Source organism: Lithobates pipiens, unplaced genomic scaffold (genome assembly GCF_037356315.1).
Source record: "Lithobates pipiens isolate NorthernLeopardFrog02 unplaced genomic scaffold, aLitPip1_a1.2 Scaffold_19, whole genome shotgun sequence".
Taxonomy (NCBI): domain Eukaryota; kingdom Metazoa; phylum Chordata; class Amphibia; order Anura; family Ranidae; genus Lithobates; species Lithobates pipiens.
Genome location: NW_027507764.1, coordinates 593,488,358 through 593,508,583, shown reverse-complemented (window position 1 = coordinate 593,508,583; position 20,226 = coordinate 593,488,358). Strand labels below are relative to the sequence as shown.

Here is a 20,226-nt window from a genome sequence, read left to right as displayed (position 1 = left end):
CCTTAGATTTGTACCAGGCTTTGGGCACGAGGAGGAGGTTTTTGTTGGCTTTGATTGTTGGTGGTATATTTGTTGGTAGTTTTTTGGTGTAGTTTTTTTTGGTGGTAGTTTTTTTGGTGGTAGTTTTTTTGGTGGTAGTTTTGTTGGTGGTACTTTTGTTGGTTGGTAGTTTGTTGTTGATGGTGTTTGCTTTGATGGTGGTGATGTTGTGTTGGTTTTTGTTTTGGTGGTGGAGGTGGTGGTAGATTTGTTGGTGGTAGATTTGTTGGTGGTAGATTTGTTGGTGGTAGATTTGTTGGTGGTAGATTTGTTGGTGGTAGATTTGTTGGTGGTAGATTTGTTGGTGGTAGATTTGTTGGTGGTAGATTTGTTGGTGGTAGATTTGTTGGTGGTAGTTTTGTTGGTGGTAGTTTTGTTGTTGATGGTGTTTGCTTTGATGGTGGTGATGGTTGTGTTGGTTGTTGTTTTGGTGGTGGCGATGGTGGTGATGGTTGTGTTGGTTGTTGTTTTGGTGGTGGCGATGGTGGTGATGGTTGTGTTGTTGTTTGTTTTTGTTGGTGGTGGAGGTGGTGGTGATGGTTGTGTTGGTTGTTGTTTTGGTGGTGGCGATGGTGGTGATGGTTGTGTTGGTTGTTGTTTTGGTGGTGGAGATGGTGGTGATGGTTGTGTTGGTGGTAGTTTTGTTGTTGATGGTGTTTGCTTTGATGGTGGTGATGGTGTGTTGGTTGTTGTTTTGGTGGTGGCGATGGTGGTGATGGTTGTGTTGGTTGTTGTTTTGGTTGGTGGTAGTTTTGTTGGTGGTAGTTTGTTGGTGGTAGTTTTGTTGGTGGTGTTTTGTTGGTGGTAGTTTGTTGGTGGTGGGTAGTTTTGTTGGTGGTAGATTGTTGGTGGTAGATTGTTGTGTGGGTGGTAGATTGTTGGTGGTTTGTGTGGTAGTTTTGTTGGTGGTAGTTTTGGTGGTGGTAGTTTTGTTGGTGGTAGTTTTGTTGGTGGTAGTTTTGTTGTTGATGGTGTTTGCTTTGATGGTGGTGGTGGGTTGTTGTTTGGTGGTGGCAGATGGTGGTGATGGTTGTGTTGGTTGTTGTTTTGTTGGTGGTGGTGATGGTTGTGATGGAACATCCACACTCGCTTGAGTGCTTCCGTCAGTATACCGCTTCCTAAGTCCTGGAACACGAGACCAATGGATCTGGCTATAGGAACCCCCAAGAACCAGACAACACCATTCTTGGAGTACATCGGGACTAGCCGGCTTTATTTGAGATCTCCCACAAATATAAATATACACCAGGATGACAATGCAAACTGTAACCAGAAACTTAATTAACGTGAGCTAATTACCTAATCCCTTAAAGCAGCCGAGGTGACTCCATGCCCACATGGCCATTATTGTGATTAATCAGGATTTCACTACAGGTCTGACTTGTTGTCACCGAGCTTCACACAGAAGATTATTACATTATCAGAAGTATAAACACAGGACTCCTTCATGCAATTGCAGGGTTAATTAGCACAGACAACAATGGGTGAAAGACTCATAGACGCCATACTAGACTTATTTACATATTGGCAGACAACAGACAGGTGGCTGGAGTTGATGACATCAGCATCTTCAGACAGTATGAACCAGTCACTATTTCTAATATGGCATATACAGAGTTTCCAGAGTTTGTGTGTCTTGGGGGGGGGGGGGGGGGCACATGGACCTGAATCCAAAGTAACACCACCTCAAGTGTCCCCAGGCATACAGCTCACAAAGGGCACCGTTCCCCCAAAACCAGGGCCCATAATAAGGAAGCTAGAGGCCAACATTCAGTCCCCTCCAAAAGCCTCTGTCTGGGTGAGTCCATCACAATGGTTTTGGTGTTGATGGTGGTTGTGGGGATGGTTTTGTTGGTGGTGGTGGTTTTGGTGGTGGTGATGGTTTTGGTGGTGGTGGTGATGGTTTTGGTGGTGGTGGTGATGGTTTTGGTGGTGGTGATGATGGTTTTGGTGGTGGTGATGATGGTTTTGGTGGTGGTGATGATGGTTTTGGTGGTGGTGATGATGGTTTGGTGGTGATGATGATGGTTTTGGTGGTGGTGATGATGGTTTGGGTGGTGGTGGTGATGGTTTTGGTGGTGGTGGTGGTGATGGTTTTGGTGGTGGTGGTGATGGTTTTGGTGGTGGTGGTGATGGTTTTGGTGGTGGTGGTGATGGTTTTGGTTTGGTGGTGGTGGTTTTGGTGCTGGTGGTGATGGTTTGGTGGTGATGGTTTTGGTGCTGGTGGTGATGGTTTTGGTGCTGGTGGTGATGGTTTTGTGCTGGTGATGGTTTTTGGTGATGGTGATGGTTTTGGGGATGGTTTTGGTGCTGGTGATGGTGATGATGATGGTGCTGGTGATGGTGATGGTGATGATGATGGTTTTGGTGATGATGATGGTTTTGGTGATGATGATGGTTTTGGTGCTGGTGATGGTTTTGGTGCGGGTGATGGTTTTGGTGCTGGTGATGATGATGGTTTTGGTGCTGGTGCTGGTGATGGTGATGGTGATGGTGATGATGATGGTTTTGGTGCTGGTGATGGTGATGATGATGGTTTTGGTGCTGGTGATGGTGATGATGATGGTTTTGGTGCTGGTGATGGTGATGATGATGGTTTTGGTGCTGGTGATGGTGATGATGATGGTTTTGGTGCTGGTGATGGTGATGATGATGGTTTTGGTGCTGGTGATGGTGATGGTTTTGGTGCTGGTGATGGTGATGATGATGGTTTTGGTGCTGGTGCTGGTGATGATGATGGTTTTGGTGCTGGTGATGGTGATGGTTTTGGTGCTGGTGATGGTGATGATGATGGTTTTGGTGCTGGTGATGGTGATGATGATGGTTTTGGTGCTGGTGATGGTGATGATGATGGTTTTGGTGATGGTGATGGTGATGATGATGGTTTTGGTGCTGGTGATGGTGATGATGATGGTTTTGGTGCTGGTGCTGGTGATGATGATGGTTTTGGTGCTGGTGATGGTGATGATGATGGTTTTGGTGATGGTGATGGTGATGATGATGGTTTTGGTGCTGGTGATGGTGATGATGATGGTTTTGGTGCTGGTGCTGGTGATGATGATGGTTTTGGTGCTGGTGATGGTGATGATGATGGTTTTGGTGCTGGTGCTGGTGATGATGATGGTTTTGGTGCTGGTGATGATGATGGTTTTGGTGCTGGTGCTGGTGATGGTGATGGTTTTGGTGCTGGTGATGGTGATGGTTTTGGTGATGGTTTTGTTGGTGACAGGGGGTGGTGTTGCTGTTGATGGCAATGATTTTTTTGATGGTGGTGGCGGTTTTGTTGGATGGTTTTGTTTTTTGCTACTATTTTACAGGATCTATATACATGGCACCAACAGTTTGCACAGCAAATTACAAAATAAGGGAGTCGGAAGTTCGGAACACTTACTATACAAAGCAGGACCGGGGTTATGAGATATCCGCTCTTGAGAGCTTACATTCTAAAGTGGTGGGGCAAGATCTAAAAGTTCAAAACGGTGAGGGGGTGGAGACAGTAAAATATCAGTTCTTGGTTAGTGCCAAGATAGACTTCCTTGGATTGTCTAACAATAATAGATGAAGTATGAGACATCCAAACAGGGTAGGGAGTTCCAGAGGAGGTGAGGAGGGAGCAGGAGGTCTTCTTGGGAGGAGTGGAGAGGACGGTGTGGGTGATATTTGGAGATGAGGTAGATGAGGTTGGTGATGTCGCTAAGGGAACGGTTGAGGATGGCTTTGTGTATTGATTATTAATCTTTATTGGTTGGGTGATTGGAAGCCAGTGGAGGGACTGACGGAAGTCGGGTGGTGGTTGCTTATTTTTAGGAAGATTGATATTGATAAGTAGTCGGCATTCTTCATCAATTCTGGGATTTTCTCAGTCCCTTGTGGTTCTTAAACAGCGTATTGAGAGATTTGGGCAAGGAAGCCATGGAAAGTTGGCCGATTTTGTTTTATAGTGTTTTTTTTTTTTGTTTTGTTTTTTTAAACAGATGCCGGGCCGGTGATTAAAGTGGAACGGGAGTCTCCGGAAGCTTCCATCCATATACCCCCAGCGAGATCTCCTCGTCCCAGGAACGTAGCGGAGCGCAGTGCGCTCGGTGTGGACGTGCTGCAACAACCAGTGTGGGATGGGCTATCAGTGGAACGCGCCAGGGATGTACCCGGGACCCCCGCCAGTGGATAGTAATCACAGAAAACAGTTTGTGACCCCTTCACCAACATACTTCAATGGCAGCCCCATCTCTCCAGGATACGCCAACAGAGGAGAGGGAATGCCACACCCAACTTCACCTATGGGGTACAACAATATGGGAATGGTTCCTCTGTCTCCCCACTATCCCGTATACAGAAATGTCGGGGATCCCCACACCACGTTTCCGTTTCCTGAGAGACCCCCAAATCCTATGTTTGGAAATTTCGAAGTCAATCAGCCAACGCAGATGGGCCCTCCAGGAAGTCACATGACAGGTATGTGTCCTTCAAGGAAATCCCTCTGTAATTTCTGTACGATTCTGAGCTGCTGATGTATATTTATAAATACAAAGCCAAGTTCTACATGTGGGGGGCTTTGTGATCCTGTGCTGAGACTTTCTGGGGTTCATTCACTCAGACATTTCTGTCCCCCAATTCCTGCACCCTCACATCACCCCATTGCTGCACCCCCACCCCTCAGAAAACCCCAATTGCTGCACCCCCACCCCTCACTTCACCCCATTGCTGCATCTTCACCCCTAACATGACCCCAATTCCTGCACCTCACCCCTCAGAAAACCCCAATTCCTGCACCCTTGCCCCTAACGTCACCCCAATTCCCGCACCCTCACCCCTCAGAAAACCCCAGTTCCTGCACCCTCACCCCTCTGAAAACCCCAGTTCTTGCACCCTCGCCCCTAACATCACCCCAATTCCCGCACCCTCACCCCTCAGAAAACCCCAGTTCCTGCACCCTCATATCACCCCATTGCTGCACCCCCATCCCTCAGAAAACCCCAATTGCTGCACCCCACCCCTCACCCCATTGCTGCATCTTCACCCCTAACATGACCCCAATTCCTGCACCTCACCCCTCAGAAAACCCCAATTCCTGCACCCTCGCCCCTAACATCACCCAAGTTCCTGCACCCTCGCCCCTAACATCACCCCAGTTCCTGCACCTTCACCCCTCATCCCCAATTCCTGCACCTTCACCCCTAACATCACCCCAATTCCTGCTGAACCTTTACCCATCCAGGTCACCCCAATTCCTGCTACTTCACTCCTCGGGTTACTGCAATTCCTGCACCGTCACTCCTCAGATCACCCCAATTTTTGCACCCTCGCTCTTCGGATCACCCCAATTGCTGCACCTTCACACTTCAGATCACCCCAATTTCTGCACCGTTACACCTCAGATCACCCCAATTCCTGCGCAATCATCCCAATTTCTGCACCCTCTCATCTCAGATCACCCCAATTCCTGCACCCTCACCCCTCAGGAGTCTCCGGAAGCTTCCATCCATACACCCCCCAGTGAGATCTCCTCGTCCCAGGAACGTAGCGGAGCGCAGTGCGCTCGGTGTGGGACGTGCTGCAACAACCAGTGTGGGATGGGCTATCAGTGGAACGCGCCAGGGATGTACCCGGGACCCCCGCCACTGGATGGTAACCACAGAAAAAGGTTTGTGACCCCTTCACCGACAAACTTCAATGGCAGCCCCATCTCTCCAGGATACGCCAACAGAGGAGAGGGAATGCCACACCCAACTTCACCTATGGGGTACAACAATCCCGTATACAGAAATGTCGGGGATCCCCACACCACATGTCCGTTTCCTGAGAGACACCCAAATCCTATGTTTGGAAGTTTCGAAGTCAATCAGCCAACGCCGATGGGCCCTCCAGGAGTCACATGACAGGTATGTGTCCTTCAAAGAAATCCCTCTGTAATTTATGTACGATTCTGAGCTGCTGATTTATATTTATAAATACAAATCACCCCAAAATTCTTGCACCTTCACCCTCTCGGATCACCCCAATTCCCTGCACCTTCACCCCCTCGGATCACCCCAAATTCCTGCACCTTCACCCCCTCGGATCACCCCAAATTCCTGCACCCTCAACCCCCTCGGATCACCCCAAATTCCTGCACCTTCACTCCCTCGGATCACCCCAAATTCCTGCACCTTCACTCCCTCGGATCACCCCAAATTCCTGCACCTTCACCCCTCGGATCACCCCAATTCCTGCACCTTCACTCCTCGGATCACCCAAATTCCTGCACCTTCACTCCCTCGGATCACCCAAATTCCTGCACCTTCACTCCCTCGGATCACCCCAAATTCCTGCACCTTCACCCCCTCGGATCACCCCAATTCCTGCACCCTCTCATCTAGGGCTGAAACTAACCATTATTTTCATAATTGATTAGTTGGCCGATTAATTGTTTTGATTAATTGGATAATAACCTTTAAAAAAAGTGTGGTGTTTAGTTAATATGTAAAGTGTAAAATAAAGGCAATTTCTTAAAAATATCTATGCAGTGATAAATATAAATAACAACTAGATAGTTGGAGAGCAAAATATCTAATCCACTCTGAGAATAACAAACAGAGATAGAGATATATATAGAGAGAGAGAGGAGAGAGAGACGGGGGGGGGAGAGAGAGACAGGGGGGGGAGAGAGAGACGGGGGGGGGGAGAGAGAGACGGGGGGGGGGGAGAGAGACGGGGGGAGAGAGAGACGGGGGAGAGAGAGACGGGGGGGGGGAGAGAGAGACGGGGGGGGGGGGAGAGAGAGACGGGGGGGGGGGAGAGAGAGACGGGGGGGGGGGGAGAGAGAGACGGGGGGGGGGAGAGAGAGACGGGGGGGGGAGAGAGAGAGACGGGAGGGAGAGAGAGAGACGGGGAGGGGAGAGAGAGAGACCGGGGGGGGGGAGAGAGAGACGGGGAGGGAGGGAGAGAGAGAGACGGGGGGGAGAGAGGGAGAGACACTGTATCTACTATTAGAGGTTGAATCTGGTAAATATCATCACTCAGATCTTTTTATTTTATTTTTATTTTTTTATTATTTTTTAAAAGAAAAAAAGACTGTTTTGCAGATTTTCAAACAGAACTGTAATATATTTTATATACTGGCCATACGAAAACAATGTGTTCCTTAAAAAAAAAAAATGTCATTTTAAAGCGTTTTTTTTTTCGTTTTTTTTTTTTTTTATTTTCTTTTTTGAAAGTCAGCAGCTACAAATACTGCAGCTGCTGACTTAAAATATGGACACTTACCTGTCCAGGGCGCCCGCGATGTCGGCACCCGAAGCAGATCTCTCGCTCGGCACCCGGGGTGCTGCCGCCGCAATCTGCGCCTTGCGGCTTCACTTCCCGATTCCCTACTGCGCATGCGCGAGTTGCGCTGCGCAATAAGGACAGTCGCTGCTGTCTCTGGGATCCGCGTGTTTCCCAGCAGACAGCGGGTGGGTGGGGGGAGGGGGGGTACAGGAAGTGGCATAAATACTCGCAGATTCTGCAGATATCTATGCCCGGAAGTGGGTGCAGATACCTGTATTATACAGATATCTGCACCCCCCCCCCTCCCCCCTGAAAGGTGCCAACTGTGGCACTGGAAGGGGGGGGGGGGGGTCTGATGAGTGGAAGTTCCACTTTAAGGTGGAACTCCGCTTTTAAGAACGTTCTTGGGGACAAATCGACGTTTGTTTTCACAGTGACAGGAAAATTTAGAAATAGAAAACTTCTCGGTCGAAATAATTCTCGGACAGTGGATGTGGTTTTTCATTCAGAAATTACATTCATTTTAAAACCTTGAATCTTGAATCTTGAAGAAGGGGACATACCCGAAAGCTTGTCCTGAAAAATTGTATGTTAGTGCAAATAAAAAAAGTATCACGGACAGTACTTAATTTTCTCTGTCATTTTAAAACCCGAATGTTAAAAGCAAGTGAAAATTTCAGACAAGATTCTTTCATTCAGCGAATGTACAAAGAGTTTTTTCATATGAATCTTCTCATCTGAAAATTGATCGGTGTGGTCAGCACAAGGCTCGGCGCTCACCTGTGCAGTTTTGCTTTTGATCTGTTTCTGCGCTTTTTTTTTTTTTGCTGTGCGGTAAGTACAGTATAGAGCGCCCCCTATAGCAAGGTCAAGAGAACTTCTGCCTTTTAGAACCTCTCCCTTCCTGTCCAGGACTACATGTCCCATGAGACATTGCTCCTCACACATTCACAAGTTCTCAGGCACTGACATGTATGGATGGTGTACGGAGCTCTATGTGAGCTGCACTGTATTTCCTGATATTTAAACAAATAATGCATCCTGTATGCAGGCCAACTAACCGCCCGGCCCATTAATCGATTATGAAAATGGTAACCGATTCATTTCATGATTGATTAGTTGTCAATCGATTTTAGTTTTTTTCAGCCCTAATTCTGTATGCAGGCCGACTAATCAGCTGGCTGATCGATTATGAAAATAGTTGACTATTTTCATAATCGATTAGTTGTTTCAGCCCTGCTCTCATTTCAGGTCCCCCCAATTCCTGCATCTTCTACACCTTACCCCCCCCCCCCCCCCCCAGTTCCTGCTCCTGCACCCCAATTGCTGCACCTTCACCCCTCAGCTGTCGGTTGCAGCCCCCTCGGGTGGTAATGTCCGTGCACGCACCAGATGTGCTCAGTGCCTGTGACCGCGCTATCATCATTGACTTCACAAGGTAAAAAGATCCCTGCAGCAGCTTCTCTCCCCCCCCCCCCCGCGCTGATCGCATTCCCTGTCACTATGAACTGACCACAACCCCGACCCTGTGTGAGGGATAGGGCAGGGCAAACGCCGCTGCTGTGGTGAGTCAGAGGGGGGGGAAGGGAGGCTGATGTGGGACTGAAGGCGAGTGTTCATGCAATGATGTCATAGTTCAATTGCTGGCAGAAATGACAAATTGGTGATCAGTCTAATAATTTCCTGGGAGCATGTTACAGTGCCTGGAAAAAGTATTCATACCCCTTGACATTTTCCCACATTCTTGTCATGTTACAACCAAAAAAACGTAAATGTATTTTATTGGGATTTTATGTGATGGACCAACACAAAGTGTCACATAATTGTGAAGTGGAAGGAAAATGATAAATGATACAAATAAATATGTGAAAAGTGTGGGGGAGGGGCATTTGTATGGAGCCCCCCCCGGAGTCAATACTTTGTAGAACCCCCTTTCTCTACAAGTCTTTTTGGGGGTGTCTCTACCAGCTTTGCCCATCTAGAGAGGACATTTCTGCCCATTCTTCTTCTTTGTAAAATATCTCAAGCTCTGTCAGATTGGATGGAGAGCGTCTGTGATCAGCAATTTTCAAGTCTTGCCACAGATTCTCAATGGGATTTAGGTCTGGACTGTGACTGGGCCATTCTAACACATGAATATGCTTTGATGTAAACCATTCCATTGTAGCTCTGGCTGGATGTTTCGGGTCGTTGTCCTGCTGGAAGGGGAACCTCCGCCCCGGTCTCAAGTCTTCTGCAGACTCTAACGGGTTTTCTTCTAAGAGTGTCCTGTATTTGTCTCCATCCATCTTCCCATCAACTCTGACCAGCTTCCCTGTCCCTGCTGAAGAAAACCATCCTCACCACGTGATGCTGCCACCACCATGTCTCACGGTGGGGATGGTGTGTTCGGGGGATGGGCAGTGTTAGTTTTCCCCACACATAGCGTTTGGCTTTGAGGCCATAAAGTAGAATTTTGGTCTCCTCTGAGCAGATCACCTTCTTCCACATGTTTGCTGCCCCCTCCCCCACATGGCTTCTCACAAACTACAAACAGGACTTCTTATGACTTTCTTTCTCCAATGTCTTTCTTCTTGTCACTCTTCCATAAAGGGCAGATTTGTGGAGAGACGACTAATAGTTGTCCTGTGGACAGATTCTCCCCCCTGAGCTGTGGATCTCTGCAGCTCCTCCAGAGTTACCATGGACCTCTTGGTTCTTCTCTGATGAATGCTCTCCTTGCCCGGCCCGGTCAGTTTAGGTGGACGGCCGTGTCTTGGTAGGTTTGCGGTTGTGCCCATACTCTTTCCATTTTCCGATGATTGATTGAACAGAGCTCCATGAGATGGTCAAAGCTTGGGAGATTTTATTATAACCTAACCCTGCTTTATACTTCTCCACAACTTTATCCCTGACCTGCCTGGTGTGTTCCTTGGCCTTCATGATGCTGTTTGTTCACTAAGGTTCTCTAACAAACCTCTGAGGGCTTCACAGAACAGCTGTATTTATACTGAGATTAAATTAAACACTGGTGGACAGGTGGACTTTATTTACTAATTCGGTGACTTCTGAAGGCGATTGGTTCTACTAGATTTTAGTTAGGGGTATCGGAGTAAAGGGGGCTGAATTCCAATGCCCCTCCCCCCCACACTTTTCAGATATTTGTAAAAAAAAATAGAAAAAAAACATTCATCATTTTCCTTCCACTTCACAATTATGTGCCACTGTGTGTTGGTCTATCACATAAAATCCCCCAAAAATACATTTACTTTTTTTGGTTGTGACAAAAATGTGGAAAATTTCAAGGAGTATCCATGGGTTGTGTAGAGTATGTATGTGTGTGTATTCATTAATAATTTATTATTATTTATATAATTTTTTTAATATAAATAATAAATTACTAATTTATTATAATAATTAATAATATTATTATTATTATTATTATTATTATTATTATTATTATTATTATAATAATAATAATAATAATAATAATAATAATAATATAATAATAAATTATATATATTATTTTATAAAAAAAAATATATATATATATATATATATATATATATATATATATATATATATATATATATATATATATATATATATATTAAATTTGTGCTCATAAGTTTACATACCCCAGCAGAATTTATGATTTCATGCCCATTTTTCAGAGAATATGAATGATAAGACAAAAACTTCTCTCTCACTCATGGTCAGTGTTTAGCTGAAGCCATTTATTATCAATCACCCGTGTTTACTCTTTTTATATCATAATCACAACAGAAACTACCCAAATGACCCTGATCAAAAGTTTACACACCCCAGTTCTTAATACCGTGTATTGCCCCCTTTACCATCAATGAGAGCTTAAAGTCTTCTGTGGTATTTGTGGATGAGGCTCTTTATCTTCTCAGATGGTTCCTCTTGGTAAAAAACCTCCAGTTCCTGGAAATTCTTGGTCCGTCTTGCATAAACGGCACGTTTTGAGATCTCCCCAGAGGGGATGTCCAAGTACGTCCCATGCGCAGCTTCCTGGCTGATGAATGGAAATGTTCCTCCAGTAATTTTTTGATAACATTCTGCATTCATCTTGCCATCAATTATGACCAAATTTCCTGTGGCCTTTGTAGGTCACACATCCCCAAAACATCAGTGATCCACCTCCATGTTTCACAGTAGGGATGGTGGACTTTTCATCATAGGCCTTGTTGACTCCTCTCCAAATGTAGTGTTTGTGGTTGTGGCCAAAAAGCTAAATTTTGGTCTCATCACTCCAAATGACTTTGTGGCAGAAGGTTTGAGGTTTGTCTCTGGGCTGTTTGCTGTATTGTAAGCCGGATACTTTGTGACATTTGTGTAGTAATGGATTTTTTTCTGGTGACTCCACCATGCAGTCCATCTTTCTTCTAGTGCCTCCTTTATTGTGCATTTTGAAACAGCCACACCACATGTTTTCAGAGAGTCCCGTATTTCACCTGAAGTTATTTGTGGGTTTTTCTTTGCATCCCGAACAATTTTCCTGGCAGTTGTGGTTGAAATTTTAGTTGGTCTACCTGACCGTGGTTTGGTTTCACCAGAACCCCTCATTTTCCACTTCTTGATTAGAGTTTGAACGCTGCTGATTGGCATTCTCAATTCCTTGGATATATATATTTTTATATCCCTTTCCTGTTTTTATACAGTTCAACTACCTTTTCCCGCAGATCCTTTGACAATCCTTTTTTGCTTTCCCCCATAACTCAGAATCCAGAATTGTCAGTGCCGCACTGGATGAAAGATGCAAGGGTCTGTCAGGAGTCCAGAAACTAATTGACATTTTATAAACAAGCACACAGGTGAGAATGGTTACCTTTAATAGCCATTCAGGCCAGGTTCACGCTTTTACGACAAACGCTCCGAAATTAGGAGCTCATGTCACATGTGTGAAAATCAATGTTTCCCTATGAGAGCCGTCCTAACTGCTCCGACGCAAGTCGGTCCGACTTTGAAAATGCTCCCTGCACTACTTTGGTCCGACTTTGATCCTACTTCAGTCCATTGAATATCACTGAAGTCGGATCGCCGTCTTTACTGATCTGACTTTGTCATGCGACTTGTGCTCTTATGATCTTGAAGGGGAACTCCATGCCAAATTAACGGCGTGGATTCCCCCTCCAAGAGCTTACCAGATCCTTCTGTCTGGTATAGATTTTATGGGGAACGCCCACGCCGAAAAAACTGTGTGGGGGACCACACAGCCCGGCAGGTCAGGAAAGGATGTGGGGAGGAGCGAGTGCCCCCCCCCCCAGGAACCATACCAGGCCACATGCCCTCAACGTGGGGGGGGGGGGGTGGTGCGTGCTTTTGGGGCAAGGCCCCCCCCCCCAGAGCTCCTTGTCCCCATGTTGATGAGGACAAGTGCCTCTTCCCGACAACCCTGGCTGTTGTAGGGGTCTGCGGGTGGGGGGCTTATGGCAATCTGGAAGTCCCCTTCAGTAAGGTGGTTCCTCAGATCCCACCCTATGTGAATAAGGGGTACATTGTACCCCTACCCATTCACCTAAAAAATAATAAAAAAAAAGTCAAAAATAAAACGCACATTACACATGGTTTTTAAAGTATTTTATTAAGGCAGCTCCGTCGTCTCTTCTGATCTCTTCTCCCCTCTCCAGTTCTTCTGCCTCTGGTGGGTCTTCTCCACTATCCTCTCGCTCTTTTGCCCGGTCTTCTCCGCTGTGTTCTCCCTCTGTTCTTCTTCCGATTGTTGACTCGACGCTCTCTCCCGCTCTAATGCTGGGTGCACAGTGTGTCATTACTTATATTGGCATGGGGCAGGGTCACCGGGTGATGTCATACACAGGGCCAACCCCTTATGATATCACCGCCCGTCACATATATGCCAATATACATAATGGCACACCCAGCATTAGAGCAGGGGAGAGCGTTGAGTCAACAGCGGAGAAGACCCAGCAAAAGAGCGAGAAGATAGCGGAGGAGACCTGGCAGAAGACAGAGGGAGGGCGGAGAAGAACCAGGGAGGGGAGAAGAGCCGCAGAGGCTGAAGACGTCGGCGGAGGACACGAGCCGAAGAGTTCGGAAGAGACCACAGACCTGCCTTGGTAAATTATTTAAAAACATGTGTAACGTGTTTTTTTATTTTTGACTTTTTTTATTTTTTTTGTGAATGGGTAGGGGTAAAATGTACCCCATACTCGTTCACATAGCGTGGGAGGGGGATCTGTGGGCCACCTTATTAAAGGGGGCTTCCAGATTCTGATAAGCACCCTGCCCACAGACCCTGACAACAAATGTCGAGGGTTGTCGGGAAGAGTCCCTTGTCCTCATTAACATGGGTACAAGGTGCTTTGGGGTGGGGGGTGCATGTTGAGGGCATGGGGGCTGGTACAGTTCGGGGGGGGGGGCGGGCGCTCGCTCGTCCCCACCCCCTTTCCTGACCTGCCGGGCTGTGTGCTCTGATAAGGGTCCGTTATGGATTTGGGGGACCCCACGCCATTTTTTTTTTCGGTGTGGGTGTTCCCCTTAAAATCCACACCAGACCAAAGGACCTGATATGCTCTTGGAGGGGGGACTCATGCCGTGTTTTTAAAAAAAATTTTTTTATAATTTGTTGTGGAGTCTCCCCCTAAAGATTCATACCAGACACCGTGCCTTTTATTGTTGGGGATCAAAGTCGGATGCATTTTGGACTTCGGAAATTTCAGGGCAAAGTCAGATCCAAAGTGGTGTGATTGTCGTGTCATACCAGTGTGAATCCGGCCTCAAACCCCTTTGTGTCAACTTATGTGCATGTTATCAGACCAAAATTACCAGGGTATGTAAACTTTTTTGATCAGGGTCATTTGGGTAATTTCTGTTGCCGTTATGATATAAAAAGAGTAAACAGTTGACTGATAATAAATGGCTTCAGCCAAACACTGACCATGAGTGAAAAAAGTTTTTGTATTATTCTTATTCTCTGTAAAATTCACTGCAGGTGAAGTGAATAACATGGATTATCTGGTTACAACGGCACCTGACATTGGGGGGGTGGGATATATTAGGCAGCAAGTGAACATATAAAGAGAAAAGAGAGGCCACCTATGCTCAGACCGAGGCAGCAGGGGGGTAAGGCTTGGGGTGGGGGGGAAGGCTCAGTGATGGAGGTGAGAGGGGGGAGGCTCAGTGATGGAGGTGAGGGGGGGGGGAGGCTCAGTGATGGAGTTGAGGGGGGGGGAGGCTCAGTGATGGAGGTGAGGGGGGGGAGACTCAGTGAATGGAGGTGAGGGGGGGAAGCTCAGTGATGGAGGTGAGGGGGGGAGGCTCAGTGATGGAGGTGAGGGGGGGAAGGCTCAGTGTTGGAGGTGAGGGGGGGGGGGCTCAGTGAATGGAGGTGAGGGGGGGAGGCTCAGTGATGGAGGGGGGGGAGGCACAGTGATGGAGTTGAGGGGGGGGGGAGACTCAGTGAGGGGGGGGAGGCTCAGTGAGGGGGGGAAGGGTCAGTGATGGAGGTGAGGGGGGGAGGCTCAGTGATGGAGGTGAGGGGGGGGGAGGCTCAGTGATGGAGGTGAGGGGGGGAGACTCAGTGATGGAGGTGAGGGGGGGAGGCTCAGTGATGGAGGTGAGGGGGGGAGGCTCAGTGATGGAGGTGAGGGGGGGGAAGGCTCAGTGATGGAGGTGAGGGGGGGGAAGGCTCAGTGATGGAGGTGAGGGGGGGAAGGCTCAGTGATGGAGGTGAGGGGGGGGAAGGCTCAGTGAGGGGGGGGGGAAGGCTCAGTGATGGAGGTGAGGGGGGGGGAGACTCAGTGATGGAGGTGAGGGGGGGAGGCTCAGTGATGGAGGGGGGAGACTCAGTGATGGAGAGGGGAGGCACAGTGATGGAGGGGGAGGCTCAGTGATGGAGAGGGGAGGCACAGTGATGGAGGGGGAGGCTCAGTGATGGAGGGGGGAGGCACAGTGATGGAGGTGAGGGGGGGGAGACTCAGTGATGGAGGGGGAGGCACAGTGATGGAGGTGAGGGGGGGAGGCTCAGTGATGGAGGGGGGGAGGCACAGTGATGGAGGTGAGGGAGGGAGACTCAGTGATGGAGGGGGGAGGCACAGTGATGGAGGTGAGGGGGGGGGAGACTCAGTGATGGAGGTGAGGGGGGAAGGCTCAGTGATGGAGGTGAGGGGGGGGGGAGGCTCAGTGATGGAGGTGAGGGGGGGGAGACTCAGTGATGGAGGTGAGGGGGGGAGGCTCAGTGATGGAGGTGAGGGGGGGAAGGCTCAGTGATGGAGGTGAGGGAGGGAAGGCTCAGTGATGGAGGTGAGGGGGGGAGGCTCAGTGATGGAGGTGAGGGGGGGGCTCAGCGATGGAGGTGAGGGGGGGGGAGACTCAGTGAATGGAGGTGAGGGGGGGGAGACTCAGTGAATGGAGGTGAGGGGGGGGGAGACTCAGTGATGGAGGTGAGGGGGGGGGAAGGCTCAGTGATGGAGGTGAGGGGGGGGGAGACTCAGTGATGGAGGTGAGGGGGGGGGGAGACTCAGTGATGGAGGTGAGGGGGGGGGAGACTCAGTGATGGAGGTGAGGGGGGGAAGGCTCAGTGATGGAGGTGAGGGGGGGGGAGACTCAGTGATGGAGGTGAGGGGGGAGGCTCAGTGATGGAGGTGAGGGGGGAAGGCTCAGTGATGGAGGTGAGGGGGGGAAGGCTCAGTGATGGAGGTGAGGGGGGGAAGGCTCAGTGATGGAGGTGAGGGGGGGGAAGGCTCAGTGATGGAGGTGAGGGGGGGGAGACTCAGTGAATGGAGGTGAGGGGGGGGGAGACTCAGTGAATGGAGGTGAGGGGGGGGAGACTCAGTGATGGAGGTGAGGGGGGGAAGGCTCAGTGATGGAGGTGAGGGGGGGGAGACTCAGTGATGGAGGTGAGGGGGGGGAAGGCTCAGTGATGGAGGTGAGGGGGGGAAGGCTCAGTGATGGAGGTGAGGGGGGGGAAGGCTCAGTGATGGAGGTGAGGGGGGAAGGCTCAGTGATGGAGGGGGGAGGCTCAGTGATGGAGGTGAGGGGGGGAAGGCTCAGTGATGGAGGTGAGGGGGGGGAAGGCTCAGTGATGGAGGTGAGGGGGGGAAGGCTCAGTGATGGAGGTGAGGGGGGGAGGCTCAGTGATGGAGGGGGGAGGCTCAGTGATGGAGGTGAGGAGGGGGGAGGCTCAGTGATGGAGGTGAGGGGGGGGAAGGCTCAGTGATGGAGGTGAGGGGGGGGAAGGCTCAGTGATGGAGGTGAGGGGGGGGGAAGGCTCAGTGATGGAGGGGGGAGGCTCAGTGATGGAGGTGAGGGGGGGGAAGGCTCAGTGATGGAGGTGAGGGGGGGGAAGGCTCAGTGATGGAGGTGAGGGGGGGGGAAGGCTCAGTGATGGAGGTGAGGGGGGGAAGGCTCAGTGATGGAGGGGGGAGGCTCAGTGATGGAGGTGAGGGGGGGGGAAGGCTCAGTGATGGAGGTGAGGGGGGGGGAAGGCTCAGTGATGGGGTTGAGGGGGGGAAGGCTCAGTGATGGAGGTGAGGGGGGGGAAGGCTCAGTGATGGAGGTGAGGGGGGGGGGGAAGGCTCAGTGATGGAGGTGAGGGGGGGGGGGGAAGGCTCAGTGATGGAGGTGAGGGGGGGGGAGGCTCAGTGATGGAGGTGAGGGAGGGAAGGCTCAGTGATGGAGGTGAGGGGGGGAGGCTCAGCGATGGAGGTGAGGGGGGGGGCTCAGCGATGGAGGTGAGGGGGGGGGAGACTCAGTGAATGGAGGTGAGGGGGGGGGGGAGACTCAGTGAATGGAGGTGAGGGGGGGGGAGACTCAGTGATGGAGGTGAGGGGGGGGGAAGGCTCAGTGATGGAGGTGAGGGGGGGGGGGAGACTCAGTGATGGAGGTGAGGGGGGGGGGGGAGACTCAGTGATGGAGGTGAGGGGGGAAGGCTCAGTGATGGAGGTGAGGGGGGGGGAGACTCAGTGATGGAGGTGAGGGGGGAGGCTCAGTGATGGAGGTGAGGGGGGGAAGGCTCAGTGATGGAGGTGAGGGGGGGAAGGCTCAGTGATGGAGGTGAGGGGGGGGAAGGCTCAGTGATGGAGGTGAGGGGGGGGGAAGGCTCAGTGATGGAGGTGAGGGGGGGGAGACTCAGTGAATGGAGGTGAGGGGGGGGGAGACTCAGTGATGGAGGTGAGGGGGGGAAGGCTCAGTGATGGAGGTGAGGGGGGGAAGGCTCAGTGATGGAGGTGAGGGGGGGGAAGGCTCAGTGATGGAGGTGAGGGGGGGGGAAGGCTCAGTGATGGAGGTGAGGGGGGGAAGGCTCAGTGATGGAGGTGAGGGGGGGAAGGCTCAGTGATGGAGGTGAGGGGGGGAAGGCTCAGTGATGGAGGTGAGGGGGGGGAAGGCTCAGTGATGGAGGTGAGGGGGGGGAAGGCTCAGTGATGGAGGTGAGGGGGGGAAGGCTCAGTGATGGAGGTGAGGGGGGGGGGAAGGCTCAGTGATGGAGGTGAGGGGGGGAAGGCTCAGTGATGGAGGTGAGGGGGGGAAGGCTCAGTGATGGAGGTGAGGGGGGGAAGGCTCAGTGATGGAGGTGAGGGGGGGGGAAGGCTCAGTGATGGAGGTGAGGGGGGGGGGAAGGCTCAGTGAGGGGGGGGGAAGGCTCAGTGATGGAGGTGAGGGGGGGGGAAGGCTCAGTGATGGAGGTGAGGGGGGGGGGGAAGGCTCAGTGATGGAGGTGAGGGGGGGGAAGGCTCAGTGATGGAGGTGAGGGGGGGGAAGGCTCAGTGATGGAGGTGAGGGGGGGGAAGGCTCAGTGATGGAGGTGAGGGGGGGGGGAAGGCTCAGTGATGGAGGTGAGGGGGGGAAGGCTCAGTGATGGAGGGGGGAGGCTCAGTGATGGAGGTGAGGGGGTGAAGGCTCAGTGATGGAGGTGAGGGGGGGGAAGGCTCAGTGATGGAGGTGAGGGGGGAAGGCTCAGTGATGGAGGTGAGGGGGGGAGGCTCAGTGATGGAGGGGGGAGGCTCAGTGATGGAGGTGAGGGGGGGGAAGGCTCAGTGATGGAGGTGAGGGGGGGGGAAGGCTCAGTGATGGAGGTGAGGGGGGGGGAAGGCTCAGTGATGGAGGTGAGGGGGGGAAGGCTCAGTGATGGAGGGGGGAGGCTCAGTGATGGAGGTGAGGGGGGGGAAGGCTCAGTGATGGAGGTGAGGGGGGGAAGGCTCAGTGATGGAGGTGAGGGGGGGGAAGGCTCAGTGATGGAGGTGAGGGGGGGGAAGGCTCAGTGATGGAGGTGAGGGGGGGAAGGCTCAGTGATGGAGGTGAGGGGGGGGAAGGCTCAGTGATGGAGGTGAGGGGGGGAAGGCTCAGTGATGGAGGTGAGGGGGGGGGAAGGCTCAGTGATGGAGGTGAGGGGGGGGAAGGCTCAGTGATGGAGGTGAGGGGGGGGGGAAGGCTCAGTGATGGAGGTGAGGGGGGGGAAGGCTCAGTGATGGAGGTGAGGGGGGGAAGGCTCAGTGATGGAGGTGAGGGGGGGGAAGGCTCAGTGATGGAGGTGAGGGGGGGGGAAGGCTCAGTGATGGAGGTGAGGGGGGGGGAGGCTCAGTGATGGAGGTGAGGGAGGGAAGGCTCAGTGATGGAGGTGAGGGGGGGAGGCTCAGCGATGGAGGTGAGGGGGGGGGCTCAGCGATGGAGGTGAGGGGGGGGGAGACTCAGTGAATGGAGGTGAGGGGGGGGGAGACTCAGTGAATGGAGGTGAGGGGGGGGGAGACTCAGTGATGGAGGTGAGGGGGGGGGAAGGCTCAGTGATGGAGGTGAGGGGGGGGAAGGCTCAGTGATGGAGGTGAGGGGGGGGGAGACTCAGTGATGGAGGTGAGGGGGGGGGGAGACTCAGTGATGGAGGTGAGGGGGGGGGGAGACTCAGTGATGGAGGTGAGGGGGGGAAGGCTCAGTGATGGAGGTGAGGGGGGGGGAGACTCAGTGATGGAGGTGAGGGGGGAGGCTCAGTGATGGAGGTGAGGGGGGGAAGGCTCAGTGATGGAGGTGAGGGGGGGGAAGGCTCAGTGATGGAGGTGAGGGGGGGGAAGGCTCAGTGATGGAGGTGAGGGGGGGAAGGCTCAGTGATGGAGGTGAGGGGGGGGGAAGGCTCAGTGATGGAGGTGAGGGGGGGGAGACTCAGTGAATGGAGGTGAGGGGGGGGGAGACTCAGTGATGGAGGTGAGGGGGGGAAGACTCAGTGATGGAGGTGAGGGGGGGAAGGCTCAGTGATGGAGGTGAGGGGGGGGAAGGCTCAGTGATGGAGGTGAGGGGGGGGGAAGGCTCAGTGATGGAGGTGAGGGGGGGGAAGGCTCAGTGATGGAGGTGAGGGGGGGGAAGGCTCAGTGATGGAGGTGAGGGGGGGAAGGCTCAGTGATGGAGGTGAGGGGGGGAAGGCTCAGTGATGGAGGTGAGGGGGGGGAAGACTCAGTGATGGAGGTGAGGGGGGGGAAGGCTCAGTGATGGAGGTGAGGGGGGGGGGGAAGGCTCAGTGATGGAGGTGAGGGGGGGGGGAAGGCTCAGTGATGGAGGTGAGGGGGGGGGAAGGCTCAGTGATGGAGGTGAGGGGGGGGGAAGGCTCAGTGATGGAGGTGAGGGGGGGGGAAGGCTCAGTGATGGAGGTGAGGGGGGGGGGAAGGCTCAGTGATGGAGGTGAGGGGGGGGAAGGCTCAGTGATGGAGGTGAGGGGGGGGAAGGCTCAGTGATGGAGGTGAGGGGGGGGGAAGGCTCAGTGATGGAGGTGAGGGGGGGAAGGCTCAGTGATGGAGGGGGGAGGCTCAGTGATGGAGGTGAGGGGGGGAAGGCTCAGTGATGGAGGTGAGGGGGGGGAAGGCTCAGTGATGGAGGTGAGGGGGGGAAGGCTCAGTGATGGAGGTGAGGGGGGGAGGCTCAGTGATGGAGGGGGGAGGCTCAGTGATGGAGGTGAGGGGGGGGAAGGCTCAGTGATGGAGGTGAGGGGGGGGAAGGCTC

The 20,226-nt window shown here is 52.0% G+C and overlaps 1 protein-coding gene across 1 annotated transcript in view; it reads left to right on the top strand.

Moving 5' to 3' along the window:
* Window positions 1-20,226, top strand: part of LOC143997794 (uncharacterized) — a gene marked incomplete in the record, with an annotated part of 65,783 nt that overhangs the window by 25,937 nt on the left and 19,620 nt on the right. The window contains 1 exon segment of the mRNA XM_077493599.1: window positions 4,014-4,491. Coding sequence (XP_077349725.1) covers window positions 4,152-4,491 — 340 coding nt within the window.